Source organism: Carassius carassius, chromosome 27 (assembly GCF_963082965.1).
Source record: "Carassius carassius chromosome 27, fCarCar2.1, whole genome shotgun sequence".
Taxonomy (NCBI): Eukaryota; Metazoa; Chordata; class Actinopteri; order Cypriniformes; family Cyprinidae; genus Carassius; species Carassius carassius.
This window is the reverse complement of record NC_081781.1, coordinates 13,449,144-13,476,729: the sequence shown is the minus strand read 5'-3', so window position 1 is coordinate 13,476,729 and position 27,586 is coordinate 13,449,144. Positions and strand designations below refer to the sequence as shown.

Here is a 27,586-nt window from a genome sequence, read left to right as displayed (position 1 = left end):
TCCTCAAAGCAATCCAAGGCAAGTATCTCTAGTAGAGGTCTTCACGGGTCCATAAATTCGTGCCCGAACCCGAAAGAGACCCGTAATGTACTACACCGAACCGACCCTGACCCGTCTAATATTTCAAAAGCTGGACCCAGACCCGTGTAGATCCGAGAAATGCCTACCAGGACCCGACCCGGACCCGTATATTATTTGAAATCTGGACCCGAACCCGCCGGGAAGACACAGACCCGACTGGACCCGACGTTCACATATTCCACCTTAAATTACTATTACAAGTCAATAAACCTGTTGCGAAAAATACAGCTTTTTGTCTTACCTAATTTAAAGAGCCGTAGTCTCTCTTCCTTGTACCTGACTGCCTGTGATGCATTACAGTCCTCCGACAAAAAAGTTATTCATGTTATTCCTCTCGTTATTCCAAGTCCAAGCTGAATCCACTCATTATTTCAGCTTAAAAAGTCCACTTGATGTCACGGTGACGGATGACAAATCCTACTGTGCACATGTACATTCTGACTCGAGTTAACTCGCATAATAACTTTGACTGTTTGCCCTTTTGAACTAAAATAACGATCGCTCGTGCAATGCCACAGCCGCTGACGTTATTTATTTGCTATCATCTGATCTCTGTGCTCTCTGCTCTGCATCGAGTCTGAATCTGACCACTAAAACTTTAAGATTAAACGGTTCATTTATAATATTATAAAAATGGGCGAAAATGTAAAACGCGGTTTGGCGGTCGAAGTGTCCCTCACTGGTTGCCATAGAAACATGAAATGCGCTGGAGACTGCACATGCGTGCTAGCTGTATCAACCTAAAATGCTTTAACGCAATTTGAGCGTCATAGAAAACATCAATGTGACAATTCACCTCACATTGTGTTGCTGATTTGAAATATATTAAATATGAGTGTGTCAAGTCTTTAAGCATTAATACCGTGCGTGCACTTGTATTAACTCTGAGTCTGCGCGCTCTGCTTCTAAAAGCAGAGAGAGAGAGAGAGAGAGAGAGAGAGAGAGAGAGAGAGAGATCACTTTTTTTGGCTCACTCTTTTCTTTTCCTAATTTTACAAGTTGCAAGTTACAAAAAACACAAGCAGTCTTTGATCACGACCGGGTGTTCTCCGAGTCCGATGACTCCGATCGCACGGGTATTACACACAATGTTAAACAGACCCGGGACCCGAGATAATAGATTCGGACCCGACCCGGACCCGGCTGATGATTTAAAATATAGACCCGAACCCGTACGGGTCTCGGGTCGGGTCCGGGGTCGACGGGTCTCGGGTGCACTGTGAAGACCTCTAATCTCTAGAGAGCAAGCTTGGTTTTCCCTTTCTAACAGGCATTATGCGAAAATTCAGTTTCAACAATAGTTTGCGTACAGAAATGCACACATGTATTGTATCACACATTAAACAGAAAACAGCTATTTTAAATTCCAATAATATTCCACAATATCACAGTTTATACTGAATTTTTGATCAAATAAATTTAGCTTTGGTGATGGCATATTAAAAAATATCACAGAGAACAATTTACATTGTAATACGTGTTCCTCACACAATCATATCTGGAGCTTTGTAATCATTATCCAGCTTTAAAGGTATGGAAAAAACAGCTCAGGTATTCTGGTCTAATAATTAATTTCAAGCTAAACAGAAAGAAAGAAAATAATATGTTGATGGAATGAGGGTGAGTAAATGACACCATTTCCATAAATTTGTAAACTACTTCTTAAAATTGACTTCCATAACATTGTTTTTCTATGCTGTGGAAGTCAATTGGGACCAGCAACTATAGCAACTTCAACTTCTCCAGCACCTTCTCCAAAATATCTTCTTTTGAAGAAAGAATTTCAAGACACTCATACAGGTTTGGAACAACTTGAGGGTGAGAAAATGTTGAGAGGGTTTAGATTTTTGGGTGAACTATCCCTTTGCACAGGCACACTGTGCTGATCAGTACCATTAAATATTCAACTAGAAGCAGTCTGCGTCAGAGTGGATGCCTCTCTCAAAACTCTGGAGACAGTATTACACTGTCGAATGACATATTTTCTAAGTAAATAGGCTGTTCTTCAAGACTCATAAGGGTAACCTTGAAGATGTTAAGGATCTGAGAAAGTCAAATAAAGACAACAAGCATTCGTAGTTTCTCACGCCATAACCCCGCGTCCTGTCCAAAACCACAACTTGGACCTTTTGTCTTTTTAAAAGTGTTTTTAAAAAGCATTTCAAAAAAAAATTTTCTATACCCCAAAGACTCAAAATTTAAAATTTAATGCATTCACCATCATGATCTCAAAATCAATAATCATTCACAATTGTGCTGTATTACTGAACAAAAGCCATGACTGCCTGCAGCCTTGTGCCAAATCATAACCATACTGATATTCAGCACAAGTCTGATATTGCTTAAATAGCCTTCTATACTGCCTGCAAAGTGCTAAGGTGTACTGTTTAAGTCTGAGATCTAATGACAATGTCTTTCCTTTTATGATGGGCACCGTACAGCCTGAGGATGACTGCTCACACGTCTCCAGCCTGGAGCACACAGAAGATTAAGAGTAGCACTGCATCTGTTTCACTGCATGACTTGAAACCATTTAGTATGCAGAAGCAAAGTAGTGCAGTATTGCCTAATAAACCTGTCCCAGTTAATTATAATCTCTAGTTGCAGAGCCATAAACTTGTCATTTTCAAAAAATGGTATCATATTAGCCTCTAGGGAGTTTTTCACCCAGCATCCAAAAATCTCATCATTCTTTATTGACTTTATAATCAATGTGTAGATTGTTCTCGTTGGGCATAAATGCAGAGGTACAAATCAATGCGAGTTAATGAAAGTTAATGATTAGGTGCCAGTCGAATTCAAACCATAAAAATGAATGCAGAACACCAAGGAGTTAATAATTAGTCAAAAATGAGACAAGTGTCCTAACATGAGACCAGAAACAAACGTCTGCAAAACAAAAGCAACACATGGCAGGAAGATTTTGCACCAACAACTTGCAGTATTTTCCACTTGAAAGCACTTGAATGCCAAGTGCAGAAGATTTGATGGTAATGAGTCCCAAGGACAGACATGTGCCGGTTTTCGGTAATGTGATATATCATGATAATTAATATACACAATATTGTTATCGTGGGCACTTCAAAAGTACAGAGAATAATTATTCATTTATTATATTATAAATATTAATTAAAAAAAATATTTTTTAAAGAATTAATAATGCATTTAAAGAACACTTTTCCCATCAACTGGTCACAATGCATAACAACGCTGTATGTTGCGTCACAGACATGTGCTCCGACTCTGATGCATGACAAGCACGGATGAGAAGCGCATGAATTAACACATTCACTCTCTGACAGCAGATGGCGCTGAACAGCAGAAATGCAGCTGTAACCCGGAAACCCCATAAATAAAGCACTAGTTTCTATTTCTGAAAGTGTTCAAATTATTTAAATAGCCATTCAGATTTGTGTATTTGCTATGGTGTTCATCACAGTGCCAAATACTAAAATATTTAGACTTAATAGGCAATTTAGTTTCAAACTTTTTAATCTGGACTACAACATGCCCTAGATCATTGGTTCCCAACCTGGGGTCAGCGCCCCCCTCAGGGGTGCGCCAGAGTTCACAGGGGGGGCGCGGGAGCGGATATGCTTTGAGGTGAATAAAGATGCATAAAATGTTCTACTAATAATTTTATATAAAAATATTTTAAAAAAATTTTTTTTTTAAAAATCATATGCTAATAATGCCGATTACAATTTCGTTATTTCAAATGTAGGCGCGTTGCGCGTGGCAAGCGTGCTCATAATGTAAGAGATGCCGGCGGGACCACAACAGTGCCCAACATCAAATGGCAAACATAATCCAAGCGGAACTTGAATTTGAATTTGGCACAGAAGTAATAACATCGCTGCGAGATCTAGAGAGAAACATTCACATTTCTCCGTTATTAACGGATCAAACAGCGCGTGGAAACCAGGAAGAAACATTGTGCCGTGAATAGTGTTGTCAAAAGACCCGGTACTTCGGTACTAAAAAAATTTAAATATGACGGTACCAGGTTTCTTTAAGTACCGGTAGTACCGAGGTCCCGTTCAAACCCGGTTCAGCCATAGAAAATATAAGAAAGGGTTCAGCGCTATGATTTCCGCGAAGCAGAAAACGAGGACGGAATCTCAAAATCCAGTCATGTAAATGAAACTTACATTTTAATATGGACAGTCATGGAATTTGTCAAAGTTAACATACATTAATCAAATCAAATCTCCATATGGACCAGTATCTGTAAATGTTAAGCCGCAAAAGTTGTTAGAAATATGAATCTGTGTTCTGCGCGTCTCTGTGTGAATTAATGAATGGCAGAGACGTGCGGGTTTGTTTACTACATAGACTGAAGCGCATGACGCTTGCATTAATTTCAGCATCTGAGCTTCAGAGTTCTCTCTCCATCAAGCGATCTGAACTTTTCAGTTCATCTCAATGGACGCACAGCGCACCTGATGCTCTGTAAACTCTTTGTGAAGGCGCACGACTCACCGTCGCTTTACTGATAGCGCTGTTTCTCACACATGCAAAGAGAGAGAGCGAGAGTCTTACCACGCTGAATCGACACGCTATATGTAAACTATTCTTTGTTGTCTTCTCCTGTCAAAATAGTGGAGCTCATTTAGAATTATTCATTCATTTTCGAACAAGCAGAAGACATACCGGTTTCTCCGGTAGTGGGCGGAGCTAATACGCAACTGGCAATTTCATTGGCTGGTGCTGATCTAGTACCGCCCCTGTTTTGATTTCAGCAAATCATTTTGACCGAACGCAGACAACGTGATTAATATTCATGAGCCTAGCAGCTCATCAATTCATAGTGCATTGTATATACATTAGTATGATAGTAGAATTAGTAGTAGTATTATCAATACTCAAATGACAAATATGCATTCATTAGGCCTAAAATTAAATTTTTACATAAAGGCATAGTGCTAGAAATATTACTATTATTTAGTAAAATGTATGTGATACTGCTACTGTTGAAAAAAAATTATAAAACTTGATTTTTTTAAAGAAATAAATCACAATATTTCTTCCATGTTTTAATTTTAATAGCAAATCCCCTTTATTTACCAAAAATAAAATGTTTAAATTTCATAAATTAAAAGACAAATTAAATTTGGGTGAAACTTGTTTACTGTTTTTCATAATTATATAACTTGTAGAAAAACTTTAAACACAATTGTAAATAAGTATAAAGAATGGCATTGGTTTTATTTTTAGTGCTAAAAAGTAGTTATTTTTTTTAGTGGTTTAATCTTGTATGCCCACAATTGGTCTGTTCCAAAACCTAGAGAGTTCCTTATGGAGGCAGCATTTTGAGACATCCCAGTCACACTCCTGACACAAAGATTAATGCTACACTATTTATTACCAAAAGAGATCAATACAAAAGTATAACAATTAAAAATGAATTATTTTTTCATCTCACAAAAAAAGCTCCAGATCACAGTTCCTTAATGAGGTGAGGAGTCCTCTTAAGTAAATTGTGTCAATGAGTAAAACCCATGAAGATCTGTTGGGGAAAAACTAAACAGGAAAGTTATTAGAGTGAAAAAAAAAAGTCACAGCCTGCATGGTGTGAAAGGAGGATGATGAGGATGCACGAGGAAGGCTGGCTGACTCCAGCAATGTGGAACTGCTAACAAATGAGTCATTTAAAATTCATTTCACTCGAAAACTCATAAAAAACTAATTTAAAACTAAACCACGAGCAAGGCAACATTTTATAACACATTCAGCATCCGTTTAAAACATGCTTCTTCCAAAGAAGCACATTTTGTCAAGGACTCAAAGCTAACAACAAGGCCATGTGATGTGAAATACCTAATGGTAGTCTTGAGCTAATTTTACAGTTGAGTACACCTGATATTGGAGGAACACAGCAACACAGGAAGAGAGCGGATACAGTGAAGGACTAATCATTAGGGCATCTATTAGCCTTGAACAAGTGCAGTACCCTAGTCATCTAGCCAGAGCCCCGGAGCTTGATATAAGGGGTAGACAGACTAATAGACACAGAGGAAGAAAAGAGATAGAGCGAGCCAGTCAGCGAGAAAAACAGCGACATGCTGAGATGAAGAAAAATGGGAGGAGGAGTAAAGATTAGGAGGGTAATGTCAAAAAGGACAGAGATAGTGGAAAATTAGCCTGAACGTGAAAGATGGAAACTGCTGAAAGATACAGAGATGAAAATGAGAAGCGGAGAGTGAAGGAGCTCCAGAGAGGTGTTGGGTTAAAATTCTCCATGACCTTTCAGACAAGCTGTAACAGACAGAATCATTACAGAGCTGACAGTCTCTCATAGGCTTAATGGAAACACCACCAGCAATCTGTGTTAATACTAATCAGAATGGTGCCTTGGGGCCAGGAAGGGTTTTCGTATCGAGTTTGAAACGCACTCTAAAGGATGTCTGACTTAACCTCTTGCACAAGCATCAAAGCGTCATTGTTTCAAAAGGACTCTCTCTCCAAAGATGTCAATATTAGACCTGTTCTCTCTAGGAACAGAAGTGTTGAGGTGACAGTGTTTGTTACCCACAAGATTGTTATTACTTCCTGCCTATAAATTCAGTACAAAATGTGAAGTCTTTTAAAATAATATTAAATCAGGAATAAGACAGAATAATTTATTTGTGACAGCTTATATTAGGTTTTTAACTGCACATGCTCATTTGCTCTAATTTTACATTTAAATTAAATCTTGAAAAAATATAAAATACTGTTAAATGTAATTTTTATCAAATCTCTAAATTTCAATACACATTTTTAAAGTTGTACTACTAAAATTAACAATTATTTTTTTGTGTGTTCAGTGTTTTTTTAATGTATTTAGACAAAAGTATAGAATGTTAAAAATCAAATATATAACAGTTAATTGCTGTAAAAAAAAATGAGCTTATAGGTATTTAGAATATCAAGTTTAACATCAGTGCATCCCAAGAAATAAAGCATTTTCAGCTTTCTACATATAAAGCATGCAAGGACTAAGAACAACCCCAACAGTTCAGTTATTTTTTTTATTTTTTTTTAGCTCAGTGGTAGATATCATTTACACTCTGCAACCAGACAAACCCAAAAATATATAGGCCTTTATATAGATAGATAAAAAGATTAATTGTTTAGATGTTTTCATTAAATTGTATGAAATTAATGTTTGAAAAGCTTTAGAAGAAAAACAAGGTCACAAAGACCTTGCTTTATGGATTTTTGAAATGCTCCTGCTGCCCAATTTTCATTGTTAGATAATGATGACATATCAAAACATCCTATTTAAACCATTCAACTTAATGAACAGTGACACAAAACTGCAAGCGGAACAAAGAATGAAAAATACAAATGAACACATACTCTCTGAAACACACAAAAGGTTTTCAGTTTGTGAATAATTTCTCTCTCTATCCCCAGATGTCTCTTTCTCAAATGAGAAGCAATGAATTTTTTAAAGGTGCTGAGAACTGGAAGAAATGTGCACAGCTCTCTGTAGCTTCCAGCCTCCAGGCCCATCGATGCAGCATTTCATTTGCACTACAGAACAGACCTATGGTACACCACGCTGTCAGTTAATGTTATCGTCACAGGTGCAGTGTCACGCTCAGCCCTGCGCCAGTTCATTCACAGCACGAACCCTCACCAGAACCGTTTCCTTCAACTCCAAGTCAGTCTATTTCCATCACACTGTTTGAAAACGGTCTCATGTGCCTAAGCCAGATATCTGGACCACCACTTTGCATTATCTCACCTACCCTGTGAGATACTGATTAAATGCTAATTTTTCCCCCTGAGGCCCACTTTTAAAGTTAGCCAGGTTTCCTGCACTAAAAAGCCATCATTTAGTTTTACAGGAGCAATTACTACCCTCTCTCTGACCTTTAGAATTCAACAGCCTGTTTAATTTGCTAATGCACTTTAAGATTTTTATATGTAAATGATCACAGTTATGATTATGACAGTACTCTGAGGTTAGTCAATGTCATTCATTAGGTCGGGCCAAGTGCCAAGTTACGTAATAACTCTGAAGGTAAATGTGAGCTAACATGTTCATTTGCACATGCTTCTGACAACATAACCATGTTAAATCTGAGCAACTGGGTGAGTTTTTGCAACTTACTGTCCATAAACGGTCTGGCTGGACTAGGAAGGAAGCTGTTGTGAATATTGCATTAAAGGAATCGTTTTACCTAAACAATTCTGACATCAATTATTCACCCTGAAGTCTGTTTAAATGCAGAGCATCATAAAACACAAACAATTGCCATAAAAGCACAATAAAATTAGTTGAGACGACAGTTCAGAAGTTTAGGGTAAATATATATCTTTTTAAGAAATTAATACTTTTACTCAGCAAAAATATCTTTCTTGACTCTTGAGCACTAAATCAGCATATTAAAATGATTTCTTTGCAACACTTTCATTTTAGTACTTGCCAATAGCAACACCTGTATTTTTATTAATTTAAGGCCATATTTTCAGGAACTGTCAGTTCCACTGTCAATAACATCGATCACAGGTATAATTAAACTATAGCTGATGACCGCTATGGTATCATAAAACAAAATACATTATTTCATTTTTAATACAAATGTATTTGGTTAAGAGATGCAAATGATAATCATGCGAGTTGGCCTAATTAGTTTAGCAAATACAGATAACTAATACAGTCAACAATGCACTGGGAAGACCTTGTTACTTTCACTGCTGTTATCTGTTCACAGTTTCTCTTGACGTCAATTTCCTGTCACAGCACAAACAGAGCGATAAGAAGTGATTTTCGCATGACTTCCTAATAAATAGGGTGCTATGACACTAAGTTATTAGGTTACATATAATGTTTTTTCATTCCTGAGATAAATATGCAATTTTGTTGTAATGAAAAGGATTGTGCTTCCTTTTATTTGACTGGCACATACACCGTCTGGGCGAACATACGGCAAGTCGTGCACACATCAGAAGCTAATACAAGCAAGCATACGGCGAGCTCTCTCCTATGCATCCTCATTCTCAAATGTCGTTTCTCTGTGAAAGTGTCTATTTTTTCCAACTTTCAAACAAGCAAATAAAATTTACCGCAATTAAACCAAACTTGTGAGGAAGGACATTCATGGAAACTCATACATTCTAGTTTCCTTCATACACAACGGTTATTGGTGTCTTTGTATCCCAACCATGTCATCTTTAAGTTCACAGCTTAGGTTTAACAAAGAGGTTAACAAGGTCCACAGCTGCAGGAGCTGATTTCCTACAGTTAGTGTGAACAAGAGTAATTTTCCTCTGCGGAACAGAGTCAGTTCCAGACCAATGGGTGGCTTTTTATCAATGTGAGTCTGCCTGGTCAGCACATTAATTATCTTTGCCATGTACTAACAACTGGCCGGCTGCTGACTGGGTGTTAAATGACTACTGTGCCTCCATTTCCTAGAGGTCACTGACACGTTTGTCTCCCACCGGAGGCTATCAACACACTACACGTACTGAAGTGACCTCAATGATTGCCAGTGTTAAGTGCTGACTCGGAGTACTCCATCTAGGGCTTTCTTTGACTGACGGAGTACCTGACTAGCCCTAACAAAACAAACAAGTAAATACAATGATGACCGTAATGTGGACTCATTGGATGCGTGTGTTGAAAATCTCATGCAACACATTGTAACTACATTGTACCATACAAAAATAGCTGTTAAAAAACTACCAGGAGGAGAAGCTGACAATGTTTCTGACAATTGTAAGTTAAGTTAGTCAAAAATGAAGTCAATTCAAATCAAAGTCAGAGCCGCACAAGCAATTTGTATTTAATTGCTGTATGTTTCATGTTGGTGGGAAAAAACAAGGGTTGACGTAGCAAGTGGTACAGCATGTTCTGGAAGAAAACAAGTCCTCCTGAGCTCATCATCGGGCTATGCTGACAGGACTGAATCGGAAGCCGATCTGTTACAAACCACAGCTGACCAATGGGTCATAAGGATCAGCAGACACTGACGCTGCAGACCAGTGCTGTACAGCGCAGAGTTTGATACTCTCATTCAGATTAAGTAATCAGAAGGGTGGATGGCTCTCTGAAAAACCCCTTTAACACTGCACGTTGGTCCCGGAAAATTGCTGGAGTGCCTTCTGTGTGAATGCAAACATCCCAGGATCGATCCCGGGTTGGGGACCTAGTAACATTGCCGGGTTCAGTCCTGGAACAAGCTCTGTGTGAACAAAAGCGAGAACCAATGCCATAAAGGGTGTGTCGCAGTGATGACACACGTTATCGCACAACTCTTCTACCGGGTGTTTTGAAGGCAGATCAACATTAGCGTATATGTGCAAACTGTAATGAAGCAGAGATCATGGAGCTCCTCACCATCCGCGCTGAAGCTGAGATCACCAGTTTAAGTGAAACCGAATGCATCATATTACAAGTCACATTGTAAAGTGAGGAGTCTTTACAGGATGTTTACATCATGGGTGTGAACGCACACACAGATTCCGGAAAATCACTGGCAGTGTGAATGAACCACAATCAAACAATCCGGGACAAATCACGGGACACATTATCTGTGTATTTTCTGTGTGAAAAAGGCTAAAAACATTTAGCATAAAACAGCTGAAACCCATCAATTTGTGCAGTAAATAGAGATAAACTGGCCAATTCACACACAGGCAAGGGGTGTACAGGCTAGTAAATGAATTGTGTGAAAATAAAAAAAAAAAAAAAAAAAAGAAAACAAAGCTGCTCATTTGCTGCAGACAAAAAGACCGTTTTTGAGAACTGATACACCGGCAGGTTTTGGCAAGGCTGCGGAGATAAATTAGATGTAAATTACTGTGAGGAACCACTTTAGATACCACTCAAAGATGTTATTTCTCCCTCCAGTGAGTAGGGCTAATTTTATATCGCCAGTAGAATTTGATGGCGAAATAAAATAAGTAACAGTGAATATCGCAATGATTTTAATGCCTTCTCATTTGATCATTAAGCTTCCCAAACACCATGTAATTTGAGTAGATTCCTAATCTCTCCTCATTCTCCTTTACTTCAATTCACTCATAAATGCTCAAAAACTGTTCTGGAGTGGAACTTTTCATCTATTAAAGGGGTCATATGACGTTGCTAAAAAGAATGTTGTGTATTTGGTGTAATGCAATGGTTTATGCGGTTTAAGGTTCAAAAAATACATTATTTTCCACAATTTCTCCTCTATGCCCTGCCTTTCTGAAACGTGTCAATTTTTACAAAGCTCATTGTTCTGAAAAGCAAGGTGTAGGGCTGTGACGGTGGCTGATTTTTACCACCGCGGTAGTCACAGACCAACAACTGCCGGTGGCGCGGTGTTAGATAGATAGATAGATAAGTAATTATATAAAAAAAAAAAATAAATAATAATAATAGTATTATATATATATATATATATATATATATATATATATATATATATATATATATATATATATATATATATATATATATATATATATATATAACATTAGTGTCAAAATTTGCTCGTAAACGAAGGCGATCATTTTTTTCCAGTTTAACGTATTCAAATTATTTTACGTAGGGGCAGGGATGGCCATCCACTCACAACTGCTGCTTCTGTCACTTTTTCTCATGACAAGAAGTGAATTTATTCAGTCGCAATCAGAATGACTGAACAGGAAACGTTTCAGACACGCGCTCCACTTCACTTTATTATCAGGTGCAAGTTAAGCGAGCGCGGACGGTCCTGTGCTCAAAGGCGATGCGTGCTTCCTTTGTGCGTATCCTTTCATATCAAACTGCGAAATAAACTATATGCAAGCAGTGTCGTGGTCAAAAAGGCCCAAAAAGGTGATTAAAGCTGACTTAAACTGTGCATGCATGTAATATATTTTATATATATTATATACAGGATATATTTATATGTATGCACGTCTAGAAATCACTCATCTAACACATCAACTCGTCAGTTCGTGTTTATTTGAGCACTTCTGTCAGTGAACGCCGCCTGCAAAACACTAAAATAAATATCAAAGAAATAATGCTTATTTAGGTTACAAGAAAGTAGCCTAAATAAGAAAGTTAAATACACCCTGTCTAACGGACGCGAGCGACGCAGCGTGACAAAATACTCCTTATAAGTAGTGATGCTACACTGGATGCAGCACAACACGACATGATAAATCCCCCATCCGGTCTGTGAGGTAGGCGACACAGTTCAAATGTCCTGTATAGACACTAGACAGACTAAACCTGTCACAACGCGATTGTGTTGCGTCCGGTTTACTTTTCCGCCACCAAGCAAGCTCAGTAGCTAACTCCTCATCTGCACGCGCTCTCTTTGAAATAGGAATCCATTGCCATATTTCTTGTTACCTTCTTTTATTTATCGCCGTCTCGTTTGTAATTGGCCAGTTTGGAGAAAGCCTCACCAAACCTGACCAGCCAGCGTTTGCGATCTCGAGAACTTGTGCAAACGCCGATGGGTGACATGAATTCAGATGACTCCAGATCGGTGAGGTGGTATTTGCTTTCCCAACAAGATCCATCGGCCAACACTAAATTAATTAATTAAAACTGTATTTTCCTGCACTCAAATCTTCCAATCTAAAGGAAACGCTGTGTTTGAGGTAATTTGTTAATTACCATAGACTTAGAATGTGCAACTATTACAGTTATTACACTTATATACAAAACTTTGTATTATGCTTGCTATATAGTTTGTGACGTCACGTGCACTACCGCCGGTGGCAGTAGACAACCACGGTAGCAACTGACCACCCTGGTGACGCAGTTGTCACGGCAACCGTCACAGCCCTAGCAAGGTGTGCTCTGATTGGCCAGCTATCCAGTATGTTGTGATTGGCCGAATGCCTCAAGTGTCTGACAGAAATGTTACGCCCCTTAACATACTGTGATGCCCGTCTCCCAGCATGATGAGACAAAACCAATAAAATCAGTTGAATAAAAGAATCCCTTTGTATTTCATCATTGAGGATTTATTTTAAAAAAAAAATTATAAAAATCATGTCTCATCTCATTTTCGTGAACCCAGTCTAGTCTCATCACACCACTAACTATTATACATGATTATCTGAATTATGTACTAACCAGTTTATATAATTTAAACTCTGCTAAGATAACTTGCTAAATAAAAGATTTTAAATAATTTAACATTCACACATATATCTGTACCTAGCAGATAACATTATGATATTTTAGTCTCTAACTTTATTAATAATTTATCATTGGTACATACAGTGTTATGTTTGAGCATTGATACAAATAATTTTTGATGATATTCTTTATAATACTGTGGTTCATCTACTGAAAAATTATGTACGTAGTAAAAATTTGTCCACATTTTACCTCTGGCATAAAACATTGAATGTGCTTAAATGGATGTATAAACCTTTTAAACAATGTAATAGAGAAACCTATATCAAATATCATTAAAAGGCATACAAAATATCAAGATATGCATTAGCTGTATAACACAACCCAACCAAAAAGTAATAATACCTTCTTAAAAAAAAAAAAGAAAAGAAGAAGAAAAAAAAAAACTGGCTCAATCAACAGCCATTTTCAGAAACTACAGACTCAGGACATTAAATACAAATCAATAGCTATACCCTGCAGCACACATCAACAGTAGAAATAAGACATTCGAATCCAGAACACAAACCACAACTTGAGAGAGGTGACCTATTCTTCTACCTCCTGCCATAATGCACAAAGGAAAGTTAACAGTGTAATGTAGGGCTGCTTCAGAGAAAGTTGACCATGAAGCAGATTTATGTCATTTTTGGTCATTAAGTACACCCTTCTAACAACAGGACCAATTCTGCAGCCCTTAGAAACTTCCTAAATATAATTAATACAGGCAGGAAATGGATAAGGGTATTAAGAGAATCGCAGAGATTGCAGTGCTTTGTTGTTTGGCACAAATGGGAATGTTTCACAAACAGTACTCCCAACATGAGGAAAATAAACTACACAGCAAACCCCACCCTTTTCCTCCGGTCTTCCCTTGATAGTCTGTGAATTAATCAGGCAATAAACAAAGCTGGGGGAGGAATGGAAGGGGAGCGTAAGACAACAACTAGAAAATATGGATAAAAGAGATGCTAAGACTTACCCTGAGCCAGCATGCTGAACTCCAAGAAGAGGGCGATGTGGTAGAGCTCCATGGCCTCTTCGGCCCGACTCATGCACCCTCTTCCAGCCACCAGCGCTTGAACTTCACCAAGACTGCCTTCAGAAGGGCTCCCACGCAGCACCAGCGAAAGGTCCACAGCATCAGTGTACATGCAGTGCAAGACCACACGGGCGTATTTCTTGGGAATGATGGATTCGTCAAGGATAATACGGGTAGGGGTTTGCAGAGTTCGGTCTGTGATCTCCTCACCTGAGCGGATGCGTCGTTGCAGCAGGTTGCGAAAGAAGTGGGAGCGCGCCGAGAGCACTGCCTTGTGGGCCCTTAGCTCCTCATCAGGAGAGCTATGGTTCACCCCTGCGTTTCCAACTCCTGTGCCACTTGGAACAGGCCCACCTGCTCCGAAAGCCTCCACCAGCTCAGAGTCTGAAGAGAAGCTCAGCAGTGAGTCAAAATACGGCATGTGCTCACTGAGGTTTCGCATGTCGGCTTCTAAGGAGTTGGGCGTACCGAACTCCTCGCTCAATCTGACCAGCACATCCACATTCTGCAACCTCACATCCTCTGAGCCCAGCTCACCTGTATAGAGGTAATGCAGCAATGAGGAGAACATGGGCGCATCCATTCCCACCGTTCCAACGTCTAACAACACTTCTGCCCCGTAAACCGGTGATGATGAAAGCAAGGTCTTGAAGAACGGGCAGCGGGCAGCCAGAATGGCACGGTGTGCTGGGAAGCAGGAATCCTGGAAGATCAGGTCCACATCAGTGCAGTACTTGTGCTGATAAAGGGTGGCTAAATCACGCTGCAGGGTGCGAGCCTCGGGACGGGCCAAGCCCGCCTGCAGACTGAGCTCTTTGAGTGCTGCTGTGCCCTCATACTCCTCCACCAGGGCATTGACGTCACGCACGTCCCAACCCGATAGAAGCTCGCGCATCTGTCGCGCATGATCAGCAGACCGACTGGATTTGCGTCGCTTAATGAATCTCCTCTTGAGGGTGGCCAAACCGGAGCTTTTTTTCTTCTTGTCCTGAGGTTTTTCAGGGCCATGTTCTAGGCTGTAGAGCTTGGACTCGCCGCCATAACCCTGTGGTGCATAGGAGGCGCCTGGTGACAGAAAAGACACACGCTGTGTAAGAGTCTGGAGTAGTGTGTCACGGTACCAAAATTTCAGTATTCGGTACCGATACCAGTGAAAATCCACGGTTCTCGGTACCAATTTCGGTACCAAAGCAAAACTAATGTAATAAAAATATGCTAATTAAAAAAAAATAACTTTTTAGCACTAAAAATAAAACCAATGCCATTCTTTATACTTATTTACAATTGTGTTTAAAGTTTTTCTACAAGTTATATAATTATGAAAAACAGTAAACAAGTTTCACCCAAATTTAATTTGTCTTTTAATTTATGAAATTTAAACATTTTATTTTTGGTAAATAATTTGCTATTAAAATTAAAACATGGAAGAAATATTGTGATTTATTTCTTTAAAAAAATCAAGTTTTATAAATTTTTTCAACAGGAGTAGCAGTATCACATACATTTTACTATGTATGTCTTCTGCTTGTTCGAAAATGAATATGAATAATTCTAAATGAACTCCATTATTTTGACAGGAGAAGACAACAAATAATAGTTTACATATAGCGTGTCGATTCAGCGTGGTAAGACTCTCGCTCTCTCTCTCTCTTTGCATATGTGAGAAACAGCGCTATCAGTAAAGCGACGGTGAGTCGTGGGCCTTCACAAAGAGTTTAAAGAGCATCAAATACAGGTGCGCTGTGCGTCCATTGAAATGAACTAAATAGTTCAGAACGCTTGATGGAGAGAGAACTCTGAAGCTCAGATGCTGAAATTAATGCAAGCGTCATGCGCTTCAGTCTATGTAGTAAATAAACCTGCACGTCTCTGCCATTCATTAATTCACACAGAGACGCGCAGAACACGGATTCATATTTAAAAAAACTTTTTCGGCTTAACATTTACAGATACTGGTCCATATGGAGACTTGATTTGATTAATTTATGCTAACTTTGACAAATTCCATGACTGTCCATATTAAAATGTAAGTTTCATTTTCATGACTGGACTTTGAGATTCCATCCTCGTTTTCTGCTTCGCGGAAATCATAGCGCTGAACCGGGTTTGAACGGAACCTTGTTACTACCGGTACTTAAAGAAACCTGGTACCGTCACATTTAAATTTTTTTATTACCGACTTGGTAGTCTGGAGACCTTCAAAGTTGTCAGCCGTAAAATATGCATTGTGAGGTCTGCTGACATTATAATTAAAGTTTATTCCAAATAAGTGCAACACCACAGGGCTTTGCTTTTTCCAAGTGCTTCAGAACAATTCTGAAATACACTTTACTTTTAATGACACTGGACTGATGGAGTAAATTGAATGCAATGAGAGTACAAAAATGTTTCTCTATAATTGTGTCTCTATAACTGCAGTCAAAAAATAATTAATTCATTGTTTAGACAAATTTAAAGGGATAGTTCTCCCAAAAATGAAAATTGTTTACTCACCCTCATGTTGTTTCAAGCCAGTAAGACCTTCATTCATTGTTAAGAACACAAATTGAAATGAAACTGAAATGTTCGCAATTATCGTGGTACTCTCGATAATGGCATAAGACAGTAACGCAGGGAAAAAAAACTGTTTAATAAAGTTATTTTGGTTTACTTTGTGCACAAAAAAGTATTCTTGTAGCTTCGTAAAATTGTGGTTGAATCACTGATGGACTATTTTACCAATGTCCATGCTATGTTCTTGGGCCTGGGAAGGTATCAGTTGCACTTCTGTCTGTACAGGGTCAGAAAGCTCTTGGATTTCATCAAAAATGTCTTAATTTGTCTTCCGAAGATGAATGAAGGTCTTATGGGTTTGGAATGACTTGAAGGTGAGAAATTAAATGACAGAATTTTCAATTTTGGGTGTACTGACCCTTTCAGTGATGCGTGTGGACAAGACTTTACTTAATATTCTACAGAAATGAAAATATGAAATCAAAATATGTAATTCCCTATTTTTTATATTCATTTATTATGATCATTCCTTGAAGGAGTACTGCAGATAAACATTAAAATTTCAAACAGTAAAGTATGCATCCCCAAACTTCTTTTCACATAAATTAGGCATAAGAAAGATGAGACTATGACAAAAAATGAATAGATGCTCTGGAGAAATTTAAGTGATATTATGGATTGAGACGTTTTTAAATTAGTAGAGTGACAATGTCTAAAATAATGGAAATAATTTTTTTAATTTTTTTATTTTAAGCATGCAAAATATCACTTCTTGACGTAGCATTGCATAAACAATTCCAACTTCAAAAAGGAAAGTATGTATCCCCAAACCACTTAATGTGCACTTTTAACTTTCCCCCCTCTAAATCTCAAAATTTTCACCTGCCAAAAAAGGAAACTATGAAGTCATCTAATGTCCTCCCCAGCATGGCTAATATCTCCCTGACGACACTTTATGTCTCAATCCAATGTTCCATTTCTCATTGTAGGCCCACTGTCATGCATGGCTTAGCATTTTAAAAGCACCATTACTTTACTGATCTCAAAGACATGAAAATATTCACATCAGAATATGCTGTTAAAGCCAGACTCTGTGGGATACTGAAAGAAAAAAATTACGAAGCAACTGCCGACAGTTGTGATACAATTTCCAAGCCTTTAAATAAATGAATACAGACAAGATGTTACAGTCAAAGAATATGAAGACTGTCCCAGCTGGTGAAGTCAATAATTTAATGAGATTCTATTTCTCTGTGCTGTTGAACTGCCTTTGAACATGAACATTGTTCTTTGTTTTTGTTTTTTAAACAAACAAATGTAGAATTATTTTATATTCTACCCAAAGATGAACTTCTGTCTTTGAGAGTTTTCCTTTTCTTGTAATAGAAAAAAATTCATCATATTGCAATGTGATCCATTGAATTTGGGTCTGATATATGCCATCTGAAACCCCAAAAATGTCATATTTTTTTCTATTTATAACCTTTCTATTGTTATCGATCACAATAGTTGCTAAACTAGGAACAACAAATGTCTCTATAATAGCACTGAAATGTGAGTTTACCTATGAAGGTCTGCTGGGTCTGTGAGTTACCCCCGAATCGAGGTGAGCACGAGTGAGGGTAGCTGGAGGCATTCACACCCATTCTCTCCCCCCTTCTTCCTCCTCTTAGTCACCCTGCTGGATCATTCCATCTAAGCGTCGACGCACTGAGTAGCTCACGGCTGCGCTCAATCAGACCTGTATGAATGTGGCAACACTGCAGCTATGTCCGTCATTCCTGGAAAAGAGAGAGAGGTGGGGGTAGAGAATACATTAAACGTCAACAAGACAGTCACGGGATCTGGAAAATCAAATCAAATTTATTTGAATAAATTATAATTATCTAAAATATTTAAAAACTATTTATAATTGTAATCTAAAAAATTAATATTTAATTTCTGAAAAAAATGTAAAGGAAAGGCAATCAAGTGTGTAAAATCTGTGTTCTAATCTGGAAGGAAGGCAAACGAAATGAACAATACAAGCAAACCAAACTGACTACATAAGCAGAGCTTTGATGTTTACTTCTGCTCTTGAATACCATTACAATAATGCTGGAGGATTCTGACTTATTCAAACCCTCCCACTGATGTCATGCTAATGCAATCTGACACAGAGGCACAACTGGCTTGTTTACTCAAGCTTAACAATGTCTACAGTACTTCACATCTCTTTTTAGTTCTCTGTAATCTCCTAACTTTGGCCTGTGACCTTGCTTTGGCCTTCAGCGCTCAAGGCTTCAAGTTCACGCCATCGGTGCAATGTATAATTTCTAGAAAACCAGATATCTTCCTTTGAACTGACCTGGCAATAATATGTATTTTCTTGGGGAGGTGGAAGACTGGGTTTTGCTGTATCCAGATGAAGAGCTTTTGCTCCATCCAGATATTTATGTTTCACATTACATTTCAACCTTGCACTGTTGGGAACTCCTCAAACGGGAAGCCCATTACATTTTGGGGAGATGTAAATGCTTTACATCCCCCACTTGTGACTGAAAACATAATAATATTTCAGGCTGAGCCAAAGCCTAAGGACACTGGACAAAGTCATGTTTACATACACAGACCTCGATTAGACGTCCAATGCATGTGTGGTAAAGCACAGATCCCTTGTCTGCTCCCTCAACTCTGGCCGGGGTTGTTTGCGAAATCCCCAGAGGTCAGAGTGATCAAGACGGTTTCCCTCTGACAGGGTGTGAATGAAGCGGTCCACAGTGGAAACGAGATCTCGATTGCTGTTCGCTCCATTAGTGCATGCATTTGGGTTAAAACTAAATCGTGAATACAGTCAAGGCCAAAAATATCAGCACCCTTGGTAAATATAATCAAATAAGGCTGTGAAAATGAATCTGCATTGTTAATCCTTTTGATCTTTTGTTTAAAAAAAAAAAAGAAAAAAAAAAAAATCACAAAAATCTAACCTTTCATTGGATAATAATAATTTAAAATGGGGGGGAAATTTCATTATGAAATAAATGTTTTTCTCTAATACACATTGGCCACAATTAATGGCACCCTTTTATTCAATACTTTTTGATACCTTAATTTGACAGTTTAACAGCTCTTAATGTTCTCCTATAATGCCTGATGAGGTTTGAGAACACCTGAAAAGAGTTCAGAGAACATTCCTTCATCCAGAATCATTCCAGACCCTTTGGATTCCCAGCTCCATGTTGGTGCTTCTCTTCAGTTCACTCCTTTCATTTTCTGTAGGGTTCAGGTCAGAGGACTGGAATGGCCATAGCAGAAGCTTGGTTTTGTGCCCAGTGACCCATTGTTGTGTTGTTTTTGAGGTTGGTGTTTGGATTATTGTACAGTTGGATCTAAACATGGCCCATTATACGATTTCTAACAGAGTCAGTAACTTTTTTAGATTTTTTTATCTGCTGGTATTTGATAGAATCAAAGATGCCATTTGTCTGAACAAGACAACCAGGACCTCCAGCAGAAATATAGGCCCACGACAATAAAAATACAGCTGTATATTTCATTGTTCACATGGGGTACTTTTTATCCCCGTGTTCACCAAACCCACCTTGAGTGTTTGCTGCTTATTTTAGTTTTAGTCTAGTCTTTGTGTGAAGCTGTCATTTCAGTTTTTATTAGTTTTAGTCATGTTCATACTCTTTTTAGTATAGTTTTAGTTGACGAAAACTGATTACATTTTAGTCTAGCTTGAGTCAACAAAAACTGATGACATTTAATCAATGAAAATTGTATTTTAGTCTCTTTTTGGTAATGCTATTCTATTTAACACAGTCAAGTACCTAGTAGTATAGACGAAACTAACATTTTCTTTTAGCCAAACCCATTTCAAACAAGGTTATCTTATTATATTATTTTTACCTTAAAGACTCAAGAATACATCCATTCCAGACACGAAAGATTCACAACATTTATTTTACCAACCAAACATGTTAGAAGTACACACACATACATTTAAATAAAATAAAAAATAAGTTTTCTTGGGTGAATGCGGAAAATATGACATCATCGCAGTGTTGCCGGAAGTTCGCTTTGAGTGCACGCAAACTTATTTCACGTGGCGGAGTGCACAGCATTTTTTTTAACTTTCGCAATGGCTCCGCATTCGAACATGCACGTCTGTGCTGGCATTTGTGTGAAACAGAAGCAGTTTAATGTGAAGTTCAAACTCCATCAGGTGCTATTTGAAAACATTTTTTAGGAAAAATATTTGCATAGTTTGTCCAAGGCTTCTTATTTGAAATAGGTTTTATTTTTAATGTATAAAAAAAGAATTTGAATTAATTTAGGCCCAATCCTAATTCTACCCCTTAGCCCTTCCCCTTTCCCCTACCCCTTCGTTTCGCGCAGGTAGGGGTAGGGGTGTCTAGATTCTCTTTTGGTTGGAGGGGAAGGGCCAGATAGCCCTTCAAACAAAGATTTTTTGGGAACACACTTCAAACGAAGGGGTATGAATTATCTCGGCAAAATGGCTGCTACAGCGAACAAAAAGACACATAAATGTAAGCTTTTTTGGCATAAATAAAGATTTTAACGAAAAGTAATCATTTGTTTTATGTTACATTCAATTGTGAGTTCATATTAATGGTCATGCTACTCAAAGAAAAAAAAAAAAATCGCTAATATTTGCTAATGTCATATCATTACAGAATGCATGATAGTGCCACAACATATGTCTGATCAGGGCGATAACTGCCGTAGACATTGATGGGGGCTAATCCCCCCAATAATTAGAAATCGCTAAACCATTTTCTCAAATATTTCCTATTCGAGAGAGAGAGAGAGAGAAATGGAAGTTGCGTGTATTTGCGTCTGTGCGTTTATCTTTGTAGAGTGAGTTTACTAAAAACAGCGATTATATCTTTTCGTCGCTGGAAAATATAATGTAGCGATTCAGTATTTAAACTATTTAATAAAAGTCGTGGGGCAGCGTTGACAAATTAATTTTCTCCTGGATGTTTGAGCTGCGCGATTTCCGATGTGTGTGTGTGTCAGTAAGCAGCTCATTAATACAGAACGATAATTAAAAGGCGCTAATGCACACCAGCATATCAGTATATGTGTGTATTGTAAGAGCTAGGCGACGAATGATGGCGTGTGACGGCATAGTAGTGGTGTCCCAATCCTTAGGGGAATATTTTCTCCCCTACCAAGGGGAGAAAGGGACAAGGGGAAGGGACAGGCTGAGGGTTAGGGGAAGGGGTATAAAATAGAATTGGGATTGGGCCTTAGATATTAATTATACACTATTTGCTTTAAGTTGTCTTGTGTTTGATGCGAAATACAGCCAGTAGTTTAAGATTTTTTTTATGTACAAACTTACAATTTGTAAGTTTTAGAATTAGTACAATTACTAATTCATCAACTCATTCATCACAAGACTTGTATTGGCCTTACTGGCAAATTATTTCTCACCGGTTATTCTTGATGGTTTTAGAGGACAGTCACTCCCTCTTTCGTTTCAAAGAAGAATGCAATGGCTAACACGACAAGTATAAAAGCCACGTCCGTTTGGGAAGGTGCGCTCGCAGTCAGCGGAAGCTCGCAAAGCATAGCCAGGCAAAAGTATAAATCCCGCTTAACTTTGTTTGTTATCGTCTTCTGAATAATGCCGCGAGTCGGGCTTGAGGAAGTGATGTCGGATGCGTCTACACTGTGCGAACTGATGCAGCCCCTGAAGGGAGACACAGGAAACAGAAATACTGCAAAATATTAATAACGCGACTAAACGAAACTAAATAACGTTATAACATTTAGTTTCATCTCGTTTTGGTCAACGAAAATGGAGATACATTTTAGCATAGTTTTTATTTTGTAAACCACATTTAGTCTTTTTATTCGTCAACAATATTGCATTATACATTTAATTATGGTCATTGTCACATGACCAGCATTTACGTTGCGTCTTGTCTTAGTCACGTGATAAAGGTTTATTGATAATGATATTTAGTCATCATTTTTGTTAACGAAAGCAACACTACAATGTTAAGATGCCTCTGACATTGTCTGTGGTTCATGAGTGGCTTAACAAGAGCAATACGACAAGCCAAATTAGTAGCCAAATTCCTTGACACGTCTGTATGCTTTGACCCCAGCCTCAGTCCATTCCTTGTGAAATTCACTGAAATGCTGATTGGCACATTCTAATTAGTTGAGATAATTTGATGAGTGAATTGATGGGATTTTGTTAAAAAAAAAAACAAAGCCTAAGATTGTTTGTAGTTGATTAAATTGTCAGTAATTGAGTTGAATTAATGAAATAAATTAACTTTTACACGAAATTCTAATGCACCTGTATTATTCGGCCTATTTTCAGACAAATAATTTTGGTTGCAGAAAATTTGGTGCATCCCTAGTTCGCATCATCAAATGATGTTGATCAAATTCTCCATGAAATAATTCCAATTTTGCAAAGTGGCAGGTGATTTTGCTTATCTACCAGCCACTGTGGCAGGAGACTTGAAAAACATCTCTGACTGACACTGACAAGAAAGGCCATTGCAGCGGTTTCATCTTAAACGTCCACAGTGTGGATTATTTATAACATGAGAAAAAAAGACCTCTGCAAGTTCACTTTATTTTGACAATATTAAATGCCTAGTTTCAAATATTTCTGTCTTTTTTCACAATACTATACAAAGTTAATGACATGCAATGACAGAAGACTATTATAATTAATATAACAATTTGTGTTTTAATAATTGCCACAGTGCAACTGTGTTATAATAAATTATGATGATCATGATGATGATAATAATAATAATAATTATTATTATTAATTAAAATTATTAAACTAGAAAACATAACAGCAAAAAAAAACAGTGTGGAAAAAAAAGGTAATTAATAGCCTAACTGAAAGTACACCAGTGGTATAATATGAGTGTAATATTAAAAGAAAATTTTATATACTTAACATATATTTTACCCTATAAGCAGGTGGTTTCTGACATCCCAAGGGCCTTAAATAATGAAAACTTACAAGGTCTTGATTTTTTTTTTATGTGTTGATCTGTCCAACAGCTTATTTCACTGGTACTGTAAGTGGGAAAACCCTAAACAGGACTCAAAATGTCACATCCTTAAAGGAGCATTGCGTAGGTTCTGAAATTTCTAACCGTTACTGACACCAGTGGCCGTTAGAGGAACTGCAGCCAGTCTCATGCTCGTTCTCAGTGCGCAGGCTCTTTTTTTTTTTTACTTACGAGGAGTGTCCGTGGGTGTCTGAATTGTGCTGGAGGCTGGTCGCTTCTTTCCATCCGCAGAGTCCATTTGAAAACACTATTGCCGCTGCTTACTATAATGGCTGGCGTGCCGTATGGTTGTAAGCCCAAGTAGACAAGAACGCGCATGACGTCACATTTTGTGAATTTTCGCGCCAATTCGGGCCCGACTCCTCCACACAAAATTGAGCCTACAGGCTGACAGAGGCAACCGTGTTGGACAGTCGAGGTGTCATTCTTTTTTTTACATCATGGTTGGCTCATACATGTACAAATGAAAACTATCTTAAAGATTTTTTTTTTAAGTAAAAACCTCCACATAGCTCCTTTAACTTAAAAAAAGGAGAGGAAAGGAAATGCAAGCTCTAGTCAAAAGAAAATCTTTAGAGACTGAGGTGCAAAGCTAAGCAACAGTTTATCACACATTTCATCATTCCAGCAAAGCGTAAACAGGCAGACTCTGCCACTGGAGAACACATCAAATTTACAATTTCTGCGAATTCACGGACACCGTGAACATGACAAGCATTGCTGAATTGGTATTCACTCAGTGTAGACGAACCCTCCATCAGGTGAAGTAGCGGTGCATTGTTCAGTGTTTAATAAAGTTGCTTTAAAGTACTAAAAACGTTAGTCAAAGATAAGGCCTACATTGAGGGACAGCAGGCTCATTATAAACATTCCGCTGTGAAAAATGATAATCACGGTGTCCGATGCAAAAACTGTCTCTCAACGTGAGTGACAGGAATGGAGAGGGAATAAATGAACACTTCTTGAATGCTGCAGAGCTCCAGAGCAGGCACTGACACAGACAGCAGTTATGTAAGCAAGCAGGAGAGTGGAGCAGTTTTGCCACATTAGGCAAATCAATAGGGAGCCTCTGCACCGTTGCTGCAGGGGAAAGTATCAATAATGCACCTCAAGGTTTTCAAACCATCTAGGTTTGCTTCCACCCAAAACGACATTTAAAGGTTCAGAAAACCAACGATTGTTTTATTTGGATTACAAATTGAAAGAAAAGAGACCGCTGAGTGAAACATGGAAAAATGTGTGCCCTGTGCGTATGAAAAACTCAAACTGGGTCACATAAAACCAGCCTGTATACTCGTTCATCAATTGCAAGAGGTGGTTTTCCTTGTAGCTGCCCCTGACCCAGCTTTATTCCCATTCTTTACACTGACTTCAGTGTAATCGGGAAATTGATCCTTGATCAATGTTTTTCCTCTCTGGTTTAGAAGGATCAGAATCAGCTTGATAAAGAAAGGTCAGCATTTAACAGGAGCATGGGCTGTCTGAACAGGCTCTTAATGTCTGAAACAGTCCAGCGTTGCCTTTGGAACATTGTGATATTGCTTCATCTTGGCCTATGCCTAAATGCTACTCAGAGAGAAGAGATTCAGATGACAGGGGTTTCTATGTGCATCCTCCCATGAAAAAGCCTGCCATCACTTCGGCTGGGTGTGCCCCATATGGTGGGTGTTTGTGGACTGGGATTAAATCGGGCCCTGTGGTTAGAAACGCAGCAGCACTGCAATGCTTATAAAAAGACGTTCATGCACACTAAAACATTACACAAAACAACTTAGCACACCATAAAAAGGCCTTCTAAAGGGATCACTAAGGGGATTCTCCATGAGGTCTGTTTCAGATTTAAGGCCATACAACGTCTTCAATGGTTCAACAATGTCATGCAGAACATGCAGTTCTGAACCGGTGGATCGGCAAAAAGATAGAAAATTATAAATTCTATATAGCCTACAATAAGATTTGTATGTTACTAAATGAATGTACCCGTTTGATAATAATTGTTGAAATTAATATAACAATTGATACTTTTGACTCCCCAAACACCCCAGCGCTCTCTCCCACCTTCAATACCACGACTGAGCTGACCTTGAGCAAGGCACTGAACCCCCAACTGCTCCCCGGGCACCACAGCAATAAATGGCTGCCCACTGCTCCAGGTGTGTGTTCACGGTGCGAGTTTGTTCACTGCTGTGTGTGTGCTCTTTGGATGGGATAAATGCAGAGCACTAATTCCAATACTTCCGATACTAATACTTGGCCACATGTCACGTCACTAACACCAGCTGTGCGGTTTCATTCCGCTTTTGGCATATAAACAATTTATCGATATATTGATTAAGTTATATCAAGATAATTATCATACTTGATGTCTTTACCAATTGAGGTGCTTGTTACTACATACCTCCAGTAATTTCAAGTCATTCAGATCACTGCACACTGAGATATGGGTCTACATTAGGTATGCAAAAATTCACCGATTTGCTCGTTGCGTCAGCAAAAAAAGTTAACTTTGTGATGCATCGATTTAAAAAAGTGTGCATCGAATACAAGCTGGCATTTGCATAGCTATGCATTTTTTTTATAACATATATAAATAAATATTTTTTTACTGATGCAAATATTTACTAGTGGATATGCTATAATTGTATTGTTTAGAAAGTGACCAATAATTTGTGACAAATTTTACATGTAGATTTATTTCTCCTCTTGAAATTGTTTCTCAAGCATGTTCTCTCATCACCACTATGCATAAATATGATGTTTCACAATAACAGAGACCTGATAAAAAGGGGGGATTAAAGTCCAAAATCTGACCGGAAACAACCTAACAAATCAATCGGGGCTTAAGTGGTTCCATAAACGTCTCATTAAGTTCACACAATCCAACTAATTTGTGGACGCTTATTCTTTAAAAAGCCCTTAAATGTCGTTCATGGATCAAATCGATCCACCATGGCAAACAGCGAAAATATTTGTGCTGTTTGATGCATTTGAGATGTTGTGTTTTCCTCAGTGCATAACTGACATGTTACAGGTATATTTTTCATCTGTAAATGTTAGAAAGTCATGCAAATATTTCCATTTTGCTGTCAGGAGTGGGCGAGGCTTATGTGAGTGAATGAGCGCTGCTGCACGCTAAACAGACAGCCAGCAAAAATCCAAATATGCATTTTGCTAAAAGTGCCTATTTGTAGTTGGACATTAAATGTGCCTTTTGTAGAATTTTAAACTTACATACAAGTGTATTTTTATGATAGCAATCACCGTAAAGGGACTACTGTAATGGTATAAAATGTAAGATAATCTTGAATTAGTTTGTCTGTTTCTTATATCAGTTAAAATCTACTTTTCTACTAATGTTCTAATGTTCTGCTATCTGTTCTGCGATCTATAAAACTTACAGATGTCATAAAACCAGAGAGAAAGGTTGCATGGCTACATTATTCTTTAGAAAGGTTGTTTAAAATAAAATATATTTTAATAAAACATGATGTGAGCTTAATGGGAACAGGGGTATGTCCTGGGCTGGTGTGGTTACACATGGTCTGCGGTTGTGAGGCCGGTTGGATGTACTGGCAAATTCTCTGAAACGCCTTTGGAGATGGCTTAAGGTAGAGAAATTACCATTTAATTGACCGGTAACAGCTCTGGTGGACATTCCTGCAGTCAAGATTTGCGAACAATATTTAAGAGAAATAGGCCTTTTGTGTACATAGAAAAAGTCTTAAATCTTTGAGTTCAGTAAATCTATATCCAAAGGCCAGAGGGTGCTCTCATGCTGAAACTCCAAATATGCCTCCCAGA

The 27,586-nt window shown here is 38.2% G+C and overlaps 1 protein-coding gene across 2 annotated transcripts in view; it reads right to left on the bottom strand.

The window, feature by feature from the left end:
- Positions 1 to 27,586, bottom strand: part of btbd7 (BTB (POZ) domain containing 7) — a 61,178-nt gene that overhangs the window by 14,194 nt on the left and 19,398 nt on the right. Inside the window, exons 2-4 of one of the 2 annotated variants that reach the window (XM_059512783.1) lie at positions 18,289 to 18,505; positions 14,172 to 15,296; positions 13,594 to 14,099 (exon numbers count right to left, since the gene is read on the bottom strand). In XM_059512783.1, the coding sequence (XP_059368766.1) occupies positions 14,083 to 14,099; positions 14,172 to 15,296; positions 18,289 to 18,370 (1,224 nt within the window). In that variant the 5' untranslated portion in view covers positions 18,371 to 18,505 and the 3' untranslated portion in view covers positions 13,594 to 14,082. Of the gene's footprint in view, positions 1 to 13,593; positions 14,100 to 14,171; positions 15,297 to 18,288; positions 18,506 to 27,586 lie in introns of those variants that run through there. The other variant, XM_059512782.1, reaches the window with a different exon arrangement.